At 28.4% G+C, this 19729-nt stretch overlaps 4 protein-coding genes across 13 annotated transcripts in view; 3 read left to right on the forward strand and 1 right to left on the reverse strand.

Moving 5' to 3' along the window:
* The first annotated feature begins 81 nt into the window (after positions 1 to 81).
* On the forward strand, positions 82 to 4659 carry ArfGAP1 (ADP-ribosylation factor GTPase-activating protein 1). 2 transcript variants are annotated; one of them, XM_015523441.2, is made up of 10 exons: positions 84 to 605; positions 663 to 830; positions 943 to 1056; positions 1127 to 1206; positions 1280 to 1438; positions 1598 to 1712; positions 2130 to 2252; positions 2535 to 2594; positions 2686 to 2828; positions 4087 to 4659. In XM_015523441.2, the coding sequence occupies exons 1-10, from the start codon at positions 534 to 536 to the stop codon at positions 4220 to 4222; spliced, it is 1170 nt and encodes a 389-aa protein (XP_015378927.2). In that variant the 5' UTR covers positions 84 to 533; the 3' UTR covers positions 4223 to 4659. The 2 variants fall into 2 exon arrangements, with proteins under 2 accessions (XP_015378929.2, XP_015378927.2); XM_015523443.2 differs by lacking the exon at positions 2535 to 2594 and having other exon boundaries at positions 82 to 605; positions 2130 to 2219.
* Positions 4660 to 5693: 1034 nt separating this feature from the next.
* On the forward strand, positions 5694 to 7796 carry LOC107173092 (mitochondrial import inner membrane translocase subunit Tim9-like). The gene is made up of 4 exons (XM_015523469.2): positions 5694 to 5822; positions 5910 to 6340; positions 7356 to 7451; positions 7581 to 7796. Exons 2-4 carry the CDS (start codon positions 6275 to 6277, stop codon positions 7707 to 7709), a joined length of 291 nt encoding a protein of 96 aa, XP_015378955.1. The 5' UTR covers positions 5694 to 5822; positions 5910 to 6274; the 3' UTR covers positions 7710 to 7796.
* A 5393-nt stretch (positions 7797 to 13189) lies between these two features.
* On the forward strand, positions 13190 to 16710 carry LOC107173093 (uncharacterized). The gene is made up of 2 exons (XM_015523470.2): positions 13190 to 13348; positions 16045 to 16710. The coding sequence occupies exons 1-2, from the start codon at positions 13337 to 13339 to the stop codon at positions 16360 to 16362; spliced, it is 330 nt and encodes a 109-aa protein (XP_015378956.1). The 5' UTR covers positions 13190 to 13336; the 3' UTR covers positions 16363 to 16710.
* A 409-nt stretch (positions 16711 to 17119) lies between these two features.
* The window catches only part of sif (guanine nucleotide exchange factor still life), a 72841-nt gene continuing 70231 nt past the window's right edge, over positions 17120 to 19729 (reverse strand). For 7 of the 9 annotated variants that reach the window (XM_089221603.1, XM_089221602.1, XM_089221599.1 and 4 more), the window contains 4 exons: positions 19544 to 19704; positions 19248 to 19484; positions 18836 to 19066; positions 17120 to 18516 (listed from right to left, as the gene is read on the reverse strand). In XM_089221603.1, coding sequence (XP_089077729.1) covers positions 18389 to 18516; positions 18836 to 19066; positions 19248 to 19484; positions 19544 to 19704 — 757 coding nt within the window. In that variant the 3' untranslated portion in view covers positions 17120 to 18388. Of the gene's footprint in view, positions 18517 to 18781; positions 19067 to 19247; positions 19485 to 19543; positions 19705 to 19729 lie in introns of all 9 variants that reach the window. The other 2 variants (XM_089221601.1, XM_089221605.1) reach the window with 2 other exon arrangements.

Consider the following 19729-nt stretch of genomic DNA (forward strand, 5'->3'; position numbering starts at 1 on the left):
GACGACCTCAAGAACTTACTATAATAACTGTGATAACAAACTGATTACAGACGTGATAGTGGAAAAGAAAGGCGACACGTCATAAACATAATATCAAGAATCTGTCAAGTAGAAATATTCATCATGCGACATGCATTCATGCATCAACATTTAACAGTCAGCTAACCAGTAACCACTAGTGGCGACTGGCGAATGCCTTAACTTTTAAGTATCATTATATTGTATTCTATTGTTAAAACTTAGGATTACGGACGGTGGTTGTTATGCCGGAAATGTATAAGGAAAAACACCAAAATAAACGATAAGAAGTTATTGGTAAGAAGCATTCACAAGTTCGTATCGTTCACCCACAACTAGCTTACTTGAGTTTTACAGATTTAAGTATTATGTTATCTTGTATGATAGTTATGTTATACAAGTGTAAATAAGATTCATAAACTTTATCTGCAATATGCCGTCTTTTTAATTTCTGTTTTCCCTTCAACTGTTAGTATATCTTGTTGAATATTTTGTAAACATTTTTTCTCTTAACCATGAGTATGAAACATTTAACAAACAAAACTCCAAGAATTCTTCAAGAACTTATGACCCAACAGGATAATTCGGTAAGAACTACATTAATTAGTTATTAATATAAATTTATTAATTTAAATTTTTTGTAGAAATGTTTTGAGTGTGGTTCTCATAATCCACAATGGGCTTCTGTATCATATGGTATATGGATTTGTTTGATGTGTTCAGGAAAACACAGAGGTCTTGGGGTTCATTTGTCATTTGTCAGATCCATCACCATGGATTCTTGGAAGGATTTGGAATTGGAAAAAATGAGGGTATGTATATTTTAACAATATTTGAATAAGATAGTTATAGTATGTCCATTGTAAGCATACATTTATCTAAATTAAAACATAAGTACTAAAAAACATTACTTTTACTATTTAGGTCGGAGGAAATAGAAATGCTATAGAATTTTTCAAATCTCAGCCTGATTGGAGTGATTCAATGACTATTGAACAAAAATATAATACAAAAGCTGCAGCACTGTATCGAGATAAGGTTAATAGTATTCATTAGGTATTTGATTTATTGTACATTTATCATTAATTAATATTGTTCTTCTTTTTAGATTTTAAATTTAGCTAAAGGGGAACAATGGAGCCCTACTACATCATCAGCTAAAGATTATAATGTAGATCATATGAAAATGTAATTACAATTTGGTGAACTATAACTTATAATGGTACATAGGTAATACTCAATATATTCTTATTTTTGTTAGGAAGGGTAACCAATCACATAAGTATGATTTTAATGAACCATCAACTAATTATAATGAATTGAATTCTGGCTATCAAAATGATGTTATCAGTCCAAATATTAAAGATGAGAAAGAAGCATTTTTTGCTAGAAAACAATATGAAAACATGACAAAACCTAGGTAAGGGACTGTATGTTTAATTGCTTTCTATAAATGCCCTAAAACAATAAATGACAAGTATTATTATATGTATATGTATGACAAATAAAATATTCTCTGTTTATTGCCATATTTTTTTTTTTTTTTACATAATAAAGTTTTTATGATTTTCTCACTCAGTAATGTCCCTCCAAACCAAGGCGGGCGTTATTCTGGATTTGGTAATACAGTTGAACAGCCTCCTAGAAGTCAATCTCAAGATCTTCTTGATTCTGCAGTTTCGTCATTTTCTAGTGTAAGTTATATACACCACTTTAAAATGTATCATTTTCCATAGAAAGTTTTTACAAATATTAATGTTTTAATTATATTTTTACGGTCAAAATTTAGTGTATTAATCAAATTTAGAATTAAAAGCTATAATGTCATGACTCATATAACTAATCAACATGCCACACTTCTTATCTATATATTAAAAACTACTATACAACAACTATTTACCATTATTTTCATTAAATAATAACAATAATTGAATAATTCTGATTTTCTTATGTTAATAATATTGGTAATTGTCTTATATTTTTGGTAAGGGATTCAATCAATTTGTTTTAAGTGAATAATATGTTAGAAGTGTCAATGTGATAGTTTTTATTCTTTTTAATAATTAATAATATTTTATCTATGAAGTTCAAAAAAAAAATCATTATTGCAGGGGTGGTCTTTATTTTCCTCATCTGCATCAAAACTAGCCTCTCAAGCCACACAAAGTGCCATTAAAATAGGCGGCCTAGCCACTCAAAAGGTATCAGATATAACCACTGACATAAGCTCAAAGGTAAGTTGCATGCTATTGTTTCTTTAGTATGCATTTTTATCCATTTTATTTTCATCTGATTGTATTTTAAAATACAAAGAATATTTTTATTAGATATTATTATAGAACATATTTTATAATTATATGGCACTAGTTAATATTGTGTATTATATATTTTATGAGTGTTTTTTGTGTTATTATTATTATTATTATTATTATTATTATTATATAATTCAATTATTAGTCGTAGTATATATTCTGTTTTATGATTTATGTTATGCTTGTTTGTATCTGTATTGTTAGATAAAAGAAGGTACATTAATTGATGACGTATCCACTCAATTTTCTTCTATGTCTACAAAGGTAAAGTATTATTTTTATTACAATTTCAAATTAGGATTTAATAATTTTTTTAATTTTGTATTTCCTTATTGTAATTTAATTCATAATTTAGGTAAACGAGCTAGGCCGTAAAGAATGGCAAAATATTACTGGCAGTAATATTCCTACACCGCCAAAATCACATTCAACTAATTTTGTAGCACATTCCACTGAGAACTCATCTTTAATTTCTGATGGTTCATCTGGAAATCAAAAGTATGAATATTAATTATTTTATTTATTTACATGCACTAAGTATCAAATAATGTTCAAAGTAGATTCTTCTTATGTCAAATGTTGAAACTATCATTACACTAAACTACAATCAAAATAAACTCGAAATGTCAAACTTGTTCTGTTTCAATTAAGATACAGCATGATAAGAATTTAGTATACTTGATTTCATGAGAGAAGATGTTGATTCTGCAAAACTGGTGCCCCTATGGTTATTCCAGGGTGTTGCATGGAGATAACTCTCTCTTGCAACAGAGTATATATTATTTAAGAGAACACCACACCCATATAGTTTATGTACATATTATAAACACAACTTTTTTAGTTTTTTTTTTACTAATATTAGATATGATTCAATGGAATCATTACAGATATATAGACAAGAACATTATCTGTGTCAATACAATAGATTTTAAAGCAAGTTATGTTTGTAAAAGATGTTGGTAGTATAAAATGAACATAATTCATTGAAAAATCTATTAATTGTATTCAACGACCGTCTCATACTAAAGTGGAGGTGTATATCCCAATTACTTCTGTCCAAAAGACCTAGTATGTGAGACTAGTTTAAAATGTATACTTGTAGAGTCACATATGACCTGTGTTTAAAATGTATTAAAAGTAAAGTGTTAGACTGAACAAATTGCTGGATAGTACTTATTTAAGGTAGTTGTTCCATATGATAAATAGTTCACACCGCCACTGATTGTTATTAATCCAACTTAAAAACTGATAATGTTCTAAACATAATGGCTGTCGGGGCAAAGTTGGTATTTCCAAACATTTTGCTGACATGAAATACTATTATGCACAAAGCTACAAGAGCTATCATAACTATAATATAACTTAATAAATCTTGAAATGAGCACTTTAAATTTGCCCTAAAAGTATAGAAAATAGCAACATCAAATTAATTTCCAGACTATTATTTTAAATTATTATTTACTTGTATTTAAGCATTTTATTATAAAATATGTATAATGTGTATAAATAGTTTTACTTCAACAAAATTTTCATATCCTTAAAATTTTTATTTTATTTCTATTGATTAGTAGAAATTAGATGTATAGTTTCTTTTCAATATACATCTTTTAAATTATATACTCAATACACATAAAGCAATGACATTCATCTCAATTGTCAATGTTAGCTATAAAGACATCAAGGATAACACATTTCACCTTTATTCATATAAATATATAATATAACTATATGCAAAATGTGTATTTATTTGTAACAGAAACATTCAGCGTAAAAATAGCTGGACATCTTGGGATGTTAATAATACTCAAGCAAACTCATCCTCAGATCAAACAACTGAGAAATATCAACCAATTCAAGATGATTGGAATAACAAATGGGATAATAACTGGTAGATCTGCATCAAAATTGTAATTACATTTTTATTTTTAAATAATGATTTAAAGATATAATATTTATTAATGTTATTTTTAATTCCAAACATACAATTTTCTTCATTAAAAAATAAATAAATGTCATCTAGCAAATTATAATATAATATGTATTATTTATATTACTTTATTTGTGCTGGGTTGCACAACATTTTGATAAATTTATTGAACCAATATTTATAGGTCACACATTCATGTTTAAGAGACTGTTTAATGTTTGAGGATATATTAATTCAAATAAATGTTAATGCAACCCATTTTTTAATGTATCAATTTCAATGTTATGAATTTTAATAGTATTTTATTATTGTAGTTAAAGAAATAAAATAAAATAAATTTAATATTAATAATGTTTATAATGTTATACTATCATAAATAAACTATTTCTTCATTTTTAATTACATTATACTATTGCTTAAGTCTTTAACTGAATTTAAAAAATTGGGATATAATACTTAAAGATTATTATTGATATGTATTTCTCCATATATATTATATATCCCCCTAAACTGAATATTTATTTGGTTCATCCTCATTAATAAATTTTATATGAATTTTTGTATAGTTAAAAGTATATGATGTTTCCAGATTTAACATATTAGCACATTTAACATAACTTTGTTTAAGTTATAATCGAAAAAGTATTTAAATTTGGATGAAAAGACTGTCTATGAATTTAGTTTGAAATAAGTCTTAACAATTTTGGATAAACACTTGGATATGTAGTAAAAATAAATTTATCGATTGATATTATGTCATACCCACATACAGTTAACATATTGATATTATATCTGTGATCAAAATATACTCAGATACACAATTATTATGATTTATGAGTAATTTTAAATGTTAGTATATGTTCTGCCATCGTCCAGAGAAAATAAATAGTGCAATATTTAACAGGTAAAAAACGACAAATTATCATTTTAAAGTTGATCCGGTCGTAATTAATTTTAACATATTTATATCATATTTTATTGTCAAATATTTTTAACATTTTTAAAATTGGTTTTATTGCCATTATCAACAACTTATTTTTTTTTTATTGATTTTTTTTGTAAAATACATTTTACTTTTTTCCTGGATTAGCTGATTCGCGTAATTGCATATTGCCAATATGCAGTTAAAAATTCAAATTTATTAATATAATTAATGCTCATTATTGTGGTAAACTCCATATCAGTGAATAATAAGAAAAAAACCAAGATCTTTCTAACAAGTTATATTTTCTACCTAATTCAAATTAAATTCATAGACCTTTATCGTCGAACTATGTAACCCTTCGTCCCTTCCGGACTGGTGTGGTCTGTCTAGTGTCTATAATGAGAATAAGACATAAAGATTAAGACGAGATAATATTATTATTAGATTAGATCTCAAATCTTCAGGGCTCTATGATAATAGCCGTTTCCACCACAATGCACTGACTGTGCCAGTGCATATTTTTATTGTTATGTCCATCGGCGAGATTAATGTGCACTGAGTGAAGTTTTTTATGTTTCAACTCAATGCACTACGCCAGTTGTATGCACTTAGTGCATTGATAATCGCACGTGCTCCTGAAGTTCGTACCCATTAAATATTTTTTCGTCTTTATATAATATATACCAGTGATGAGTATAATAGTTTATAATGTTTATATTTTAAATAGATTTTATGTTTCATCTTCACTTGCACAGTTGCACCAGCCCGCACTAGTACGATTATCAGTGAACTTTACTGTACCAGAGCCATTGGTCATTCATGGTGCAATCATAGAATATTCTATGGTGAAATAGTGCAGTAAAACGTTATTAATCTATTCTGTGATAGTATGAATGTGTGATTATGAAACTGTGATAGTACTTTATGGTCTTAATAAATTATAAAATTTATAATACATCATAGAATTTAAAACAATCAATTTTCAAAGATATTCCACAATCTTGTTGCAATTTATCTTGACTCATTAATTTCTATAATAGCACAGAAAATACTTTAATTTATAATAACCGTCAACAGACATTTAACATTATAATGGAAAACACAAATGCAAATGTGACTGACATTAACATGGATTTTGACGCTTCTCAACTGGCCAGTGTAAGTTTTATAATATTTATATTTAATTGATCATCTTTTTAATGTTTACCATTTAAATCAATGTTTTCATTTTAGTTATCAATTATTTAGTTTTAAGTACCTATCCTAAGTACAATGCCCGTCTATTGTATTTTTGAAGATATAGTATTATATTAGAGATAGGTACCTAATAAAAATATATTTCTGATATTGATATTTTGTTTTATATAAATATAATAATTAATTTTATGATTATAACACACTTTAATTAATAATTATTCTACTTTTTCTCAAATTTTAATTTATATTGTAAATAGGTAAAGTTTTTAAACATTTTTCTAAATACTTTGCTAAAATGTATGTATGTAAGTTACTCATAAGCTATATTTTTATTGTATTCACTGTGAAAAAAATGTTTTCTACCAGTACTGTGTTCAGGCGTACAAATACATAGTGGTTCCCACGTAGGGTATCAAGTAGTGCAATTACACTGATTCCATGCAGGTCTCGGGGCCCACCATGGAGTTAACACTATAAATGCATAACTACTCTTCTGAATCTTTAAATGCCTCCAAACGTTAGGGTGTTAGCAGTGTCAAATATGTAAACAATATATTTTGGGGATTTTTATTATAACTGTACTGGTTCATGGAAAACATTTGGTTGCCACTGCAAAGGCACCTTTGTATGATACACATTACATATTTGAGACTTATGACTGTACATTTTATAACTTACACCTTAAATGGTAAAAACGTGTGTAAAAATTAAATATTTAATTTTCGTGGAATAAAAGCAAAACTATTTGAAAAGTGGGATGCAGATTTAAAATGTGGAATAACACCCCTAATGTGGGACATCTAGTAACACTAGCATATACTTACTAAATAATTACAAGAAGATTCATTGATTTATGTTGAATACTACTATTGTGTTACTAAAAGCATAAAGATACCTATATTGTTTTAATTTTAATCTTTATAATAAAATTATATTAGAAACATAATAATTTTTTTAATGTTATCATTCTTTGCAGGTCAAAGAAATATTTAAGTCATATAATAAATTAACAGAGTTATGTTTTATGGATTGTGCAACAGATTTTACAGTAGGTGATCTTAAAAGTGAAGAAGTAAGTTTAAGTTCTTTTAAATAATGATGTTTTTATTATTATACTAATATAATATGATATATAGATTTATGCATTGAACTTTATCTATAAAATGTGTTTAATAAATTCAATAATAATGTTGTATTTTAGGTAAGGTGCGCTGAAAACTGTACAAGCAAATTTCTTAAAGCTTCTGAAAGAATGACACAACGATTTCAGGAGTATCAATTGATTATGAATGAACATGTGATTACTGCTCAACAAAATGCCAACGCATAAAATATTACCATTAATATAGTGCATAAAGACTTTTTTTTAAACACTTAAGTTGTAGAATTATAAATATACTTTAAATGTAATGTTAAATTTTAATTATTTGATTCCCTAATATTCCAACAATTTTTTTTAAAGAATGATCGTTTATTATATTTAAAAAATACATTAAAAATGTATTATATTCGAAAGATTATATCACTGAATATATTTGGTAGGTTAAATGATATCATAAGAGAATGCACTTTCTATTAGAAATTATTTTTAACAAAATGTCAAGTATTTTAATCATGTTTTTACGTTGTGAAGTAAGGTACTAATTACTGGACTACATGAAAAAGTAGACTTGTCTACAGTGTGGATTGTAAATATTACTATTATTTTTAAAAGTGTCTATAACTTGGTTTTTTTACGTATAGATTTTTTATGGGTTTATTCATTCTTTTTTAAGGAAATTTTGATTGATCTGCACAATTCTTTAAGTTTTAATAGTTGCTTTATGAAATGTTATCCTGTTTGATTTTTTTAAAACGGTTTTACTAGTCAGTAGGTAAGTAGTTACAATACTTATTCATCAGTGGTAACTTGTTGACCTAAATTTAGTGAAACAATGAAAAAGTCCATTTCATAGTATCATCCAGACCCTGTAGAGTTAAAATACCTATATGATAAATTCGATTTTTTATGAGTATTTATAATGGTTTTTGTTATATTTTACATAAAATAATAATAATAATTTTAGGAATATTTCGGCATGTATATATTTAATATTAATATGTTTTTTATTTGAAAAGGTCTTCCAACGTTTTGATATCTGTATAATTTATAAATTAAAAGGCAATGACCATCTCTTTAGTTTTTACCGAAACATTTTTTCCATATGCAGCAAACAGCTTTCTTTAGTTTTAAATTGCATATGCATATTATGCTAAAGAGTAACGGAAAATGCAATAACTATTAATATTATCTATGTGATAAAAATTTTCCAAATTGTAATTACTTACCTACTTTTTAAGATAGTGATCAGTGTAAACTGTTAAAATAATCATTCAGTATAAACATGTTAGAAATAGGTATTAAAAAATAAATTAAAATGTATTAAAATAAAATGGTGCAACTGAGAATGGATGTATCTATAAAAATATTGAATATGGTAGAATTTTCTTCGTGTTTATAAATATAACGTACTTATATAACAGGGTTTACCAACTAATGTCTATAGAGATCCGTTTGGTAACGTTTGGTACCAAACTTTAAGCGACCTCAAACAGTTTTAATAACTTACAATATTAATACTTTATTTTAGATTCTGAGCGGAGTAATGAATGTATTAATTTTACAATGTCATGTGTGTGTTTTTTGTGTGTTTGTGTACACGATAAGTTGTCGAAATAATGCTTTGTTTTTTTAATCTTAGTAGCTTTTCCGGTTAGAAGTGAATCTAGTTGGTGCAAAAATTAATGAAAAACGGGAATTTTTAGGCAATATCAATTTTTGAGAAAATGTAATTTTGATGATATTGGTGTAACTCTAAAACAAATTGCTGTAGACTCATGAATTTTCCATGAAATATTTATACTGACATTTTCTATAAGTGATAAAATTTTCAATATGTTTCAAATCTTTTTAAGTTATTTATAGACATTTGAAATTGTCGATCTTTTTAGTTTTTTTTTTTTATAAATGACAATAAAATAAAATGCTTCAAAATGTAATACAAGGCTCTTAATATATTGTCACAGTGGTAGTTAAAAAACATTTAAAATACATTATCACAATTGTTTCTAATAAGCACATAAAGTTCAAATTTTGACAAAATACGTAAAAATCACAAAAATCACAAAAATTTTAAATTTACTTTGAGTTAGAAATTCATAAAAATTTAACTTTTTAAATCTAAGGTATGAAAATTCTATACAAGATTCTTCAAGATTTTTTCTACTTATATCAAATAAAAAATGTCTACTGGAAAGTCAAATTAACTTTTTTTAAACATTTGAATTATAACATTGGATATTCACTTAATTTCATTTGTACCGATGTTCTTATTTTGTTGTTATTTGAAAACGATTAATTGTAGAAACTTGAAATTTACACCAAATATTTATTTTGTTAATTCCTATACTTAATTAAGTTATTTATAGACATTTGAAAATTTCCATTTTTTTTAGTTTTATTATTCTATAAATGTCAATAACATTTTATTCATTGGGTCAAAAAAATTTAAAATTTAATACAAGGCATCATAAGTTAATAAAATAACAGTTGGAAAATATTAAAAATACATATAGGTACATTTTTGATTCTGAACGAAGTGATGAATGTATTGATTTTACAATGATGTGTGTTTTTTTTTTTTGTGTCTGTGTACAGCATAACTAGTCGAAATAATGCTTCAATTTCAAACTTTGGGGGTGGTTTCCGATGTAAAAGTAAATATCCTTGGTGCATTATAGAAGTCAAAAGTAAACATTTTCCAACAGTTTTCAAAAAAATAGAGAAAAACAAAAAAAAAGGGGAATTTTTACGCAAAACCAGTTTTCGACCAAACCGATATATTTATATGGTTGTAATTCAAAAACTAATTACTGTAAATACTTGAAATTTTCACCAAATGTTAATGTTAGTGATATCTATATATAGTTGAATTTTCAAAAATTTTCGACTTTTTTTGAGTTATTTATAGACCACTGAAATTTTCGATTTTTTTGAGAATTTTTTTTTTATAAGTAGGTACCTACCTACCTATTTTTTTTTTTAAATAATAGCAATATAATTAATATAGTATAAAACTATAAAATATCCTAGACTGACAAACCGTCTCAGGTCTCCGCTCAGAATAGTTTTTTGTACCTATACAATGATATAATATCATTTACACAACTATAGTTTAAAAATTAAAGTTTGATTAGTCTTAATTTAGGTAATTATTTTAATGAATTAAGTATGTAAACATTGTAAACGTATAATTAATACAATGATACTAAATTATTTTAAACTGCCAATGTATTCTGTTTTGATGAAAAAAACTTGATCGTACGAAATTAAAAAATGCAAATTTTGATAATTTTTGAATTCGATTTGAAAATTAAGCAACACTTTTTACATACCCGAAAAACGATCTCTTTTCTTCCAATTCATTTGAAATAGCGCAACAAGCATTTGTGAACGGTTTTTGGAAAATGTTACCATAAATATAATATTTTAGTCGGGATGCGAAAACCTTGCCCATTCGTTCGACTATATTATTATAAACTACGAAATCTAAAATGAGGACAACGAACTCTTCACAAGCGTTGTATCGGAGTGATGCATCACTATATCAGATTATTACAATGCATAAGTATCAAGTTAAATTATGTTTAAATGTATAATTTTTAGTATAAACGCTGCAATTGACCCAAAACAGGTACAACAATTAGTTAGAAATGTCCTTATCTGGTATGAAATTGGGTATAGAATATAATTATTATAAAAATATTACATAGATATTGATTATACTAAAGTTTCATTGATTGAATAGAAATTATTTTTTTAACGTTCGAAAATCATGCACTTATATTAAAAAACGTTTTTCTAATCCCACATCAGTTTGATTTTCCAAGATACATAGAACGTATTTAAAGTACAACCTGTATTACGATTATATCTTTAGTGTTAGGCTGTAAGTCCATTTGCTGAGTCGCAAATATTATTTTTATTTCCTAAAATGACGTAAACCTAAAATTTTTTTCTAATTCACAAGTCTATGGGTTTTTCTGGCAAACCAAATATTTCACGACTAAAGACAATAGAGGTAACAATGATTAGGCGGACGGTTGTTGGATTCACATGACAATATGATTTTTTTTACAAATGAAAGTAGCTGGGATTACATTTCAGCCCCCAACTTTCAAAGTCGTACAACTTTGGAAGGGATTGAGCACAAACGACGGGGTTAGAAGCGCAAACTAACAAAAACGAAGCACAAACGAATGAAGTTAATTTTGTTTCGAAATCCCAGTGTGGGGCTAAGCATGTCCCTCACAGGTCACTTTCTGCTGCTGCTATCTTCAGTTTTTCGATTAAAACCAAAATACTCGGGTGCGATCTTCCCACCAGTGTTTTAAATTTATTGTTCCACCATGGGAATGCCCACATTTTAAGCTGTGTACGCAAATGCGACTATAATTCGCACGTAGTTTGACCTTCGATAATTGTGAACGCAACTGAGAAGAAAATCGCCTTGTACGCAAGTGAGACGTTGGTACGCATCTGCACCGACACCGGCTAATTTACTGATAAAGTAATAAGTTTTAAATGAGTTCCAAAATTGCGGCGTAGCATACCAATTATCTAAAGTGCCCTAGCTTAACTGGAGTTCCAAAAACAGTTTGACTGTAGGAGCATAGAACGTAAACCGAGTACAGAGTAATATTGATATGAGGAATCTCGTGATCAGTTTTAAAATCTTAGATATAAATAGACAATTTTTACGAATTGCTAATACGAAATAATTTGCAAACTTTTATGGTTTTGACGAGTTTTGTCGATAAAAATTTTATCTTTCGGTCAAAATATTTGATCCTTAATTCAAGAAGCCTTATAAGTTGTTGTTAGTGGAAATTAAAAAAGAAGTTGAGTGTAAGTTCGCAATAATTTTTATGAGCGCCTGAAGTAAAATTTTGAAAAATATTCATCAAAATCATGAAAATTTTGAGTAAGTAATTTTAAAAAAAAAGTAACCGAGATTTGAAAATGTTGTACAATATTCCTCATAAATTTTTCCACTATGAATGAAAAAAAAATTACTGGAAAACCAAATCAATTTTTGACGAGCGATAGGAATTCTTTGTTTCGTACATAATATAATAGAAAACCTTAAAATAATTTTAAATTTCTGAATTTTTAAACTTGATGCCTATACTTTGTAGCTACAGAATAGTGCAGCCCATGACATAAAATCCAAAATGTAAGAAAATATTAAGGTTAATATTCTCTTACTTCATAATGTGATCAGTTTTATAATAATTTCTATTATCGTTAAAGAATAGAAAAACTAAGATGATATTTTTATTTTTATTTAGACACTGCATTATATGTATCGGAATATTAAAAATTAATAGATAGGTACCCTAGATGCAAGAATATCCGCTACTCAAATATAATATAAAATCTATTAAACATTTTAATTAAAATATACAATTGTCAGAAATGATTTTGTTTCATCAATCTTCTGAACACACTTTATTAGAACACAATAGGTATACCATTGGAAATTGTTTTCATAGTTCAATATCACACCAATCTTGCAATAATATAATAGTATGATGGACAAATAAGTTGGCTTAGGTATAATTAAAAAAAAATAACGGTGGAGGTCGTTGGCACGCAGGAGGATCTCCGCTGCGAGTTGGGCGTGATGGTGATGAACTGATGAGGTTATTATATCATTGAGGTGGTGGGAAATTCATGAAAAAGATATCTGTCTGCTATATAACCCATGTCGATATACGAAAATATTAATGTCAAGCAGTATCTACGATAGTCGACTACTAAGTTGAATTTATTATACTTATAATAAGTGCAAATCTAAGGATTTGTATTTTATCGTTACTATTCGTGTTTTTTTCTTTAGCTGCACTTTGGTCGAAATGAAGTTTCTAGTGAGTATATACCTTCATTAATATTAAATAATTATTTAATCGCGGTAAATTCACCTAGCCATATTTAACAGTTTTGAAATCGATCATATATTTGCGTCTATTTGGCTATAAATTATATAATATTAGACTAGAACGTACTATAGTGTGTGTAGAGTACTAGTGTAGGACGTAGGTACGATGTACCTACTACCTATACTTGTATAGATATTCTTATTTTATAATGTAATATTTATAATAGTAGTTAGTAAGTAGTTAATAGTCTATACTATATATAGTACTGAATACTGATTATGTTGCCATGTTAGATGAAAAAAAAAAATTGGGGAGTAGCTCTGCTGTATATAGTGGGTTGGTATCGAGTGTAGATTGTATCACACCATTGAGTATATCTACCTATCTAAGTAGTCAGTTAATTAAATTTGAATTCGATCATAACATATTATAAAAAACAATTTTAAGTGGAAGCTGTCTGTCATACTATTTTACTGGAGATATCGTGTTAATAATCTGTTTTATTTCTATTTATATTTATAATTTGTAATTTATTTTTCCATTAGTAATCAGTATTCAGTAGGTATCTAGGTTGAATTTTCACAAAAAAAATCACTGATTTTATCGTATTATTAATTATTGTGTAACAATATATTAGTGTTGTAAATGTAGGTATATCATAATTAATTAACTTTTGAGTCAATACTGATGTATATTGTAGAACGTTGTGAACAGAAACTAAATAGTTTAAAATAAGTAAAAATATTTCAAAAATGTTGTCATAATATGTACTATAAATAATAATATAATATATGAAAAGTAACTACGAATTCGGAATTACATTTTCAAATCTTAACAAAAAAAACTATAGTTGTTATTTATATATATATATATGCAATATAGGTATAGGTATCTAACTAATATTGATGGCTACATAACATTTTAATTTCAAGTGGGTAGTAATTTCATTCCTATTTACAATTTATCACTATTCAGTATTCACTACTGTTTTTGCCACCATGCCAATAAGGCAATAACATACTTGAATAAAAAAATAGTTTTCAAGTTTCCGCCGGTGGGGCATAGGCTACACCACCCGTGCGCACGCCTATGGCAATACCTATTGTGCCCAAAGGTGTTTTCATGTTTTCATTATATGCGCCCAAACGCGTTAACAATTTTCAGGTAAATTATTTATACTGCGCCCAAACGGGTTCTCCCCCATTGAACAAATTTACGCAGGTCAATTTGGTGATTGGGGAAAAAAGTACCTTTTTTATTTTGGCACAAATTAAATATACTCAAACGATTACCTTTTTGTTTTGCCTGAATGGGCAATGCCTAAAAAAATAATTTATGATTATCAGATCTTAAATATTGAAAAAAATAAATATTTTTATTTATCCTTTTTATCCCTTCGATTGACCACCACTGTAGGATCTAGAACTATTCGCCGTGACCGTTTCCATAAGACCATTATTAATAGCTTTGCAAAAAGTTCCATCGCGGCAATGTCAAAACCATTTCGTATTATTAAAATTAACATAATCATTAACATACATAAAATCATTACACACAAATATTTCACGACCATGAGTCGACATACCTGAGGTTCTATTTAATACAATCTATTATGTTACTATTACTGACAACTGACAGCCTAAATTACTGCGCGCGAGGTGTGTCGCTACATGAGAACTGATTGAAACGTTATTGCCGCAATAATAATATTGTAATCGTGATCATCGTCGATTCCTGATCTATACAAGTAAAATCCAATAATACCAATAATAGGATAACGCAACATTATATGGTAAAAGCGAATTTCATGACTTGTTGTATTCAAATTTTAGTCATTTGACTGTACACGATTACCCGACCACAGCTATATCTGTCCCATTTTGATCGCTGCAGTATTCATAATTCAGTATAGTATTATTTAGTTTATTATAATAAACTTCTAAGTGTGGACAGTCAGGAGCGGGTTGGGAGGTAAACGGGCTCAACCAATCTCTATGAAAACCTAGTTTTTCAGGAAGTTTATGAAAATATCAAATATATTATATTATAAATTATAACATGCCTACCTACTTGTTCAGTTGCTTTCGGTGGCCCATATACGACATGTTTATGCATGCTACGACACACTAGCATACCTGGCCAGTCAGTGACGTGACTTGGAATTGGTTCTGGGGTGGTAAATTTATATAAAGTGGGAGGGCTATGTCCCCACACCCCCTAGATCATCAAATTTCATACATCATATTGGATCATAGTATTATATTAATTTTTTAATATAAATTAAACGAGGTAAATGGTATTATAATGGCTTTCAAAGTTATCTCTTAACTATCACGAGCCATACAATTTTCTTGTCATATATTATAATTGTTGATGAGGTATCGTAGTTTTAAATATTAGTAAAATAAAAATCTTAACTATGAATTTCTATTTCTATTATTCTAAAATTTTGAAATCTTTTAAAGCCAAGTGCTTACGGGGATTTAATCTGCACGGTTATTTAAGAAAAATTCTCTGGGCAGATATATAGGTATCCTTGTCCATGAGGCAAAATAGACTTTCCAAAATATTCTCGTTTTGACTGGAAATTAGTAGGCGTACCCATTCCCGCCCACCATAGTAAACAATATATTGTTTGAAACATTATGCTAACATTTACGATATCATGTTATATCAATAAACAGGTGGCAATGGCCGTTTATTGCGTCTTGTCTGCGGCGGCGGTGCACTCGGCACCAACGCCTGGATTCATATCGCCCGTGATCCTGCCCAAAGTGCACGTGGCGTCACCGGACGTGACGGTCGTCAAACAGCCGTACGTGGTGCAGCAAGCCGAACCGGTGTTCAGACACGTCTACTACGCCGGCGACTCGGTGCCGATGGCTGCCGTGCCGTACGTGTCGCATCATCACGTGCAGACCTACCACCAACAGCCAGCCGTACTCGCCGCCTACCACACGGCACCCGCGTACGCACCTGCAGCCGTCAGCTACGTCGTTTGAGCTTCGGCGTCCGATTGTCGTCGTCGTCGTCACCGTCACCATCATAATAATATTATTATATTACATATTATATTTCACGCACATGATTTGCGTGTCTGATTCGATCAACGTGTACCGTAGCTCGCACCTACGTAGTACCTAATGACGATGTCCTTGCATTCGACGACACCGACGAAAATATTATATAAAATTATTATTTATTAACAGTGCAGCACCGATGATTATATTATATTCATGATAGACGTTATATAGGTCGTGCCCCGCGCGTGATGTACGCGAATAATATAATTAAATGCGAACATTTTTTTCATTTATATTTTATTTACAAATACAATAACACAACAATAATTTTTCAACATTTTTTTTTTCGATTGACGGAAGAACTAAAATTATAATAAAATTAGATAATAATAATAATAATAATATTTTTTTTTAATTTTGTGCGGTGGGCCTAATTTAAACATGTATACATATTTATATATATAATATGCTATGTATATTATACACACACATAAATATATATATTAAATTTTTTATTTGAGTAGGTAATAAACATTATAATGAAATAAAATGTTCGATTAATTCATATAATAATTTAATGATAACGATTGTACTAAATTGAAAACATAACCGGGTGGTTTCTTTTTAAATTTAAAAACTTATTCTAAAATTTCTAAGGTACCTACATGAGCACGACATTTTCCGTATTTTAATAATGATTATAAGATAACCTAATATAGTACTTAGAATGTATGTATATAATTGTTTTTTTTTTTTTTTTAAAACATATTTTTACGATTTATGTTAGGTACTTGTGTGGCACACAAGACAACATAGTTAACGGTTTTCAATTTTTAATTTTTCCAAAAGAACTAGGACTATATTAATGATACTACAATAGATTGTTTATCGTTAATGTTTAACATTATTTTCAACAATAGTTTCAATGATTTCATTAGGGAATTCCGAACATGAACAAAAATACGAGACTAGATTTTTTGGGACCATTATTCTTATTAATCTAAACTTGGAAATTCAACCATCGAATAATTGAAACCGTATTCCTAGACCACTTCAATACATCTAATGAATACAATTAATTAGATTTTATTTCACAGTTCGTCGTCGTTACACAATAACAATTTATTGTCGTTCACGCGTTGACTATTATATAATATTATTTATTCTCAAAATGTCCAATGTACATATTAAGCATAAAAATAATCATTATTTACTTATCCTATGTGCTCGAACAAAGTAAATGATTCGTGGTTATGTAATCTGCAGTTAGGAGGTCTAAATTGTTTGGTTCAAATATCACTAATGAGATCAAATGGAGAAATGTTAACAATTCATAATAAAATCTATTGAAATTTGAAAGAAGAAAATAATTTAAATGAAATTGAGCTTTGAGCTTTTAATATGTACGATTTGTAATATAACCTTAAGTTGGTGCATAATCATTAAAACAAACATGGTCTATATATCATATATATTTAAATATTTAATATATATAAGTCAACGTAACGTGGATAAATTTCATAATACGTATCCCAAATGTATGGTGTCTAATAACAATATTAGTACAGATGGTTAAAAGAATTATTTACCATGGTTGTTGTATCGATGTTTGTAGTTTAATTACCGATAATAATAAACAGCCCAAATCCGGTATATTTTATTTTTTAATTGTGACAAAATGTTTCAGTTTCGTTTTAATTATTATTTACACGAAACAAAAGACTGTAATAAATTCTAATTTTATGTAATAAATAAAGTAGGAACATACCAATAAGGTAATGAGAATTATTTAAGAAATAATCTAACTTGATCATAAACATAATTTCTTCGACCCTCGGCCGGCAGATCCTTTCCATACCATTGGTAACAAGGACATCATAGAAATCCCCAATCAGATTTTAAAAAAGGAATCCTAGAAGTCAGTGATATTTATCACATTCCTCATTAATTGGGTATTTTTATGCATGAACATTTTTTTTTAAGAGTGATTGTCCCGCGTTTTTATTCATTTTTTATCCTTTTTTTCTCCTTTTCTCACCATTGTCCTTGTTTCAAACTGCTCCTGATTCGATTTTTTTTTTCGTGGCAATGTTGATGATTCTCCCAATTCCCTGGGCTTCCACACTGGAGAACCTGTGGAATAATATACATGAAAATACCATGATAAATATCTCTTGAATTATCAATTTGAAAAAATCATAACACCTAACGTATTTAATACAACCAACAGGTTATTTATAAACAATAAGACATTAACATTATTAATTTCTATATCTTTCAGAATTTGTTTGCCCGGTGGAGTGAACTCTACCGTCATCCCCTCCTATGTTACTTTCATGAGTTCACTCTACCAAAATATGTGACCCATAGCCTTGGCTAACATTATAACGGGTCTAACCTATTCTCAGTGGGTAGCGCGATTTTTAGTAATCCTGGTGCAGATCCGTCTTACCGAGGTCCTGCACCTGAGGTGGTTGATAATTTTCTGGTTGCTGTGATCTTTCCACCAGCCTGGCAGCCTGACTGCCAGTACTACTTGCTGATAATGTAGACGTGGTGCTAAGCATTAAGTAGTTGGGCGTTTTTCCTAGACTACCGTGCATTGGAAGTCCTTTAGATGGTCCAGGTTGACTACAGCTATCATCTTCACCTTCGGATTTTTGTTCGTCAACTTTTCGTTCTTCTGAAAACAATCCAATATATTAATATTTTATTATTGATTATATACAATGAAATATTATATGATATTTTATAATATAAATAAAATAATAAAATATAGTGTTATTCATTATAATAACTGTAATTTATAAAAATATTATATTTATTTTATGTTTATGTGTAGGTATATTCATATTTTTTTTTACCTCTGTTTCTAGAAATTCTATAATTTGGCAAAATAGTTTGAGTCCCTGCTGTATCCGTTGTAGAATCAGTTGACGATGTTCCTTGATTCCTTAATTCCACTTTAGTTATGGTATTCCCTGAAGAATGTCTTTGAGGTGGTTTTGGAGGTATTTTTTTAGGTTTTCCAAGTGTTTGAGATCCTTGAGCTAAGTTTGAAGTATCGGGCGTTTTATGATCCTCTGATATCAGTTGCAAACCTTAAAATACATTTCAACATTAATGAAAACGTAGGAAAAAATGTACAAATATTATTTACCTCCAGTATTAATTGTTTGTCTTCCTAATGTTGCAGTATTGCTAACTAGTTGAGCAGGGGAATTAGTGGATGGTTTGGCAGTAGGGATGCTCATGTTTCGTACGCTCTCACGAATTATCTGGCGTATAGTTTTTAAGAATGCATTTCTGAATTCGGCAGTGCTAAATAAATGTATTTTGCTATTAA

This window comes from Diuraphis noxia, unplaced genomic scaffold (assembly GCF_037042655.1).
Source record: "Diuraphis noxia isolate RWA-SAM2 unplaced genomic scaffold, SU_Dnox_SAM2 contig0002, whole genome shotgun sequence".
NCBI classification, from domain to species: domain Eukaryota; kingdom Metazoa; phylum Arthropoda; class Insecta; order Hemiptera; family Aphididae; genus Diuraphis; species Diuraphis noxia.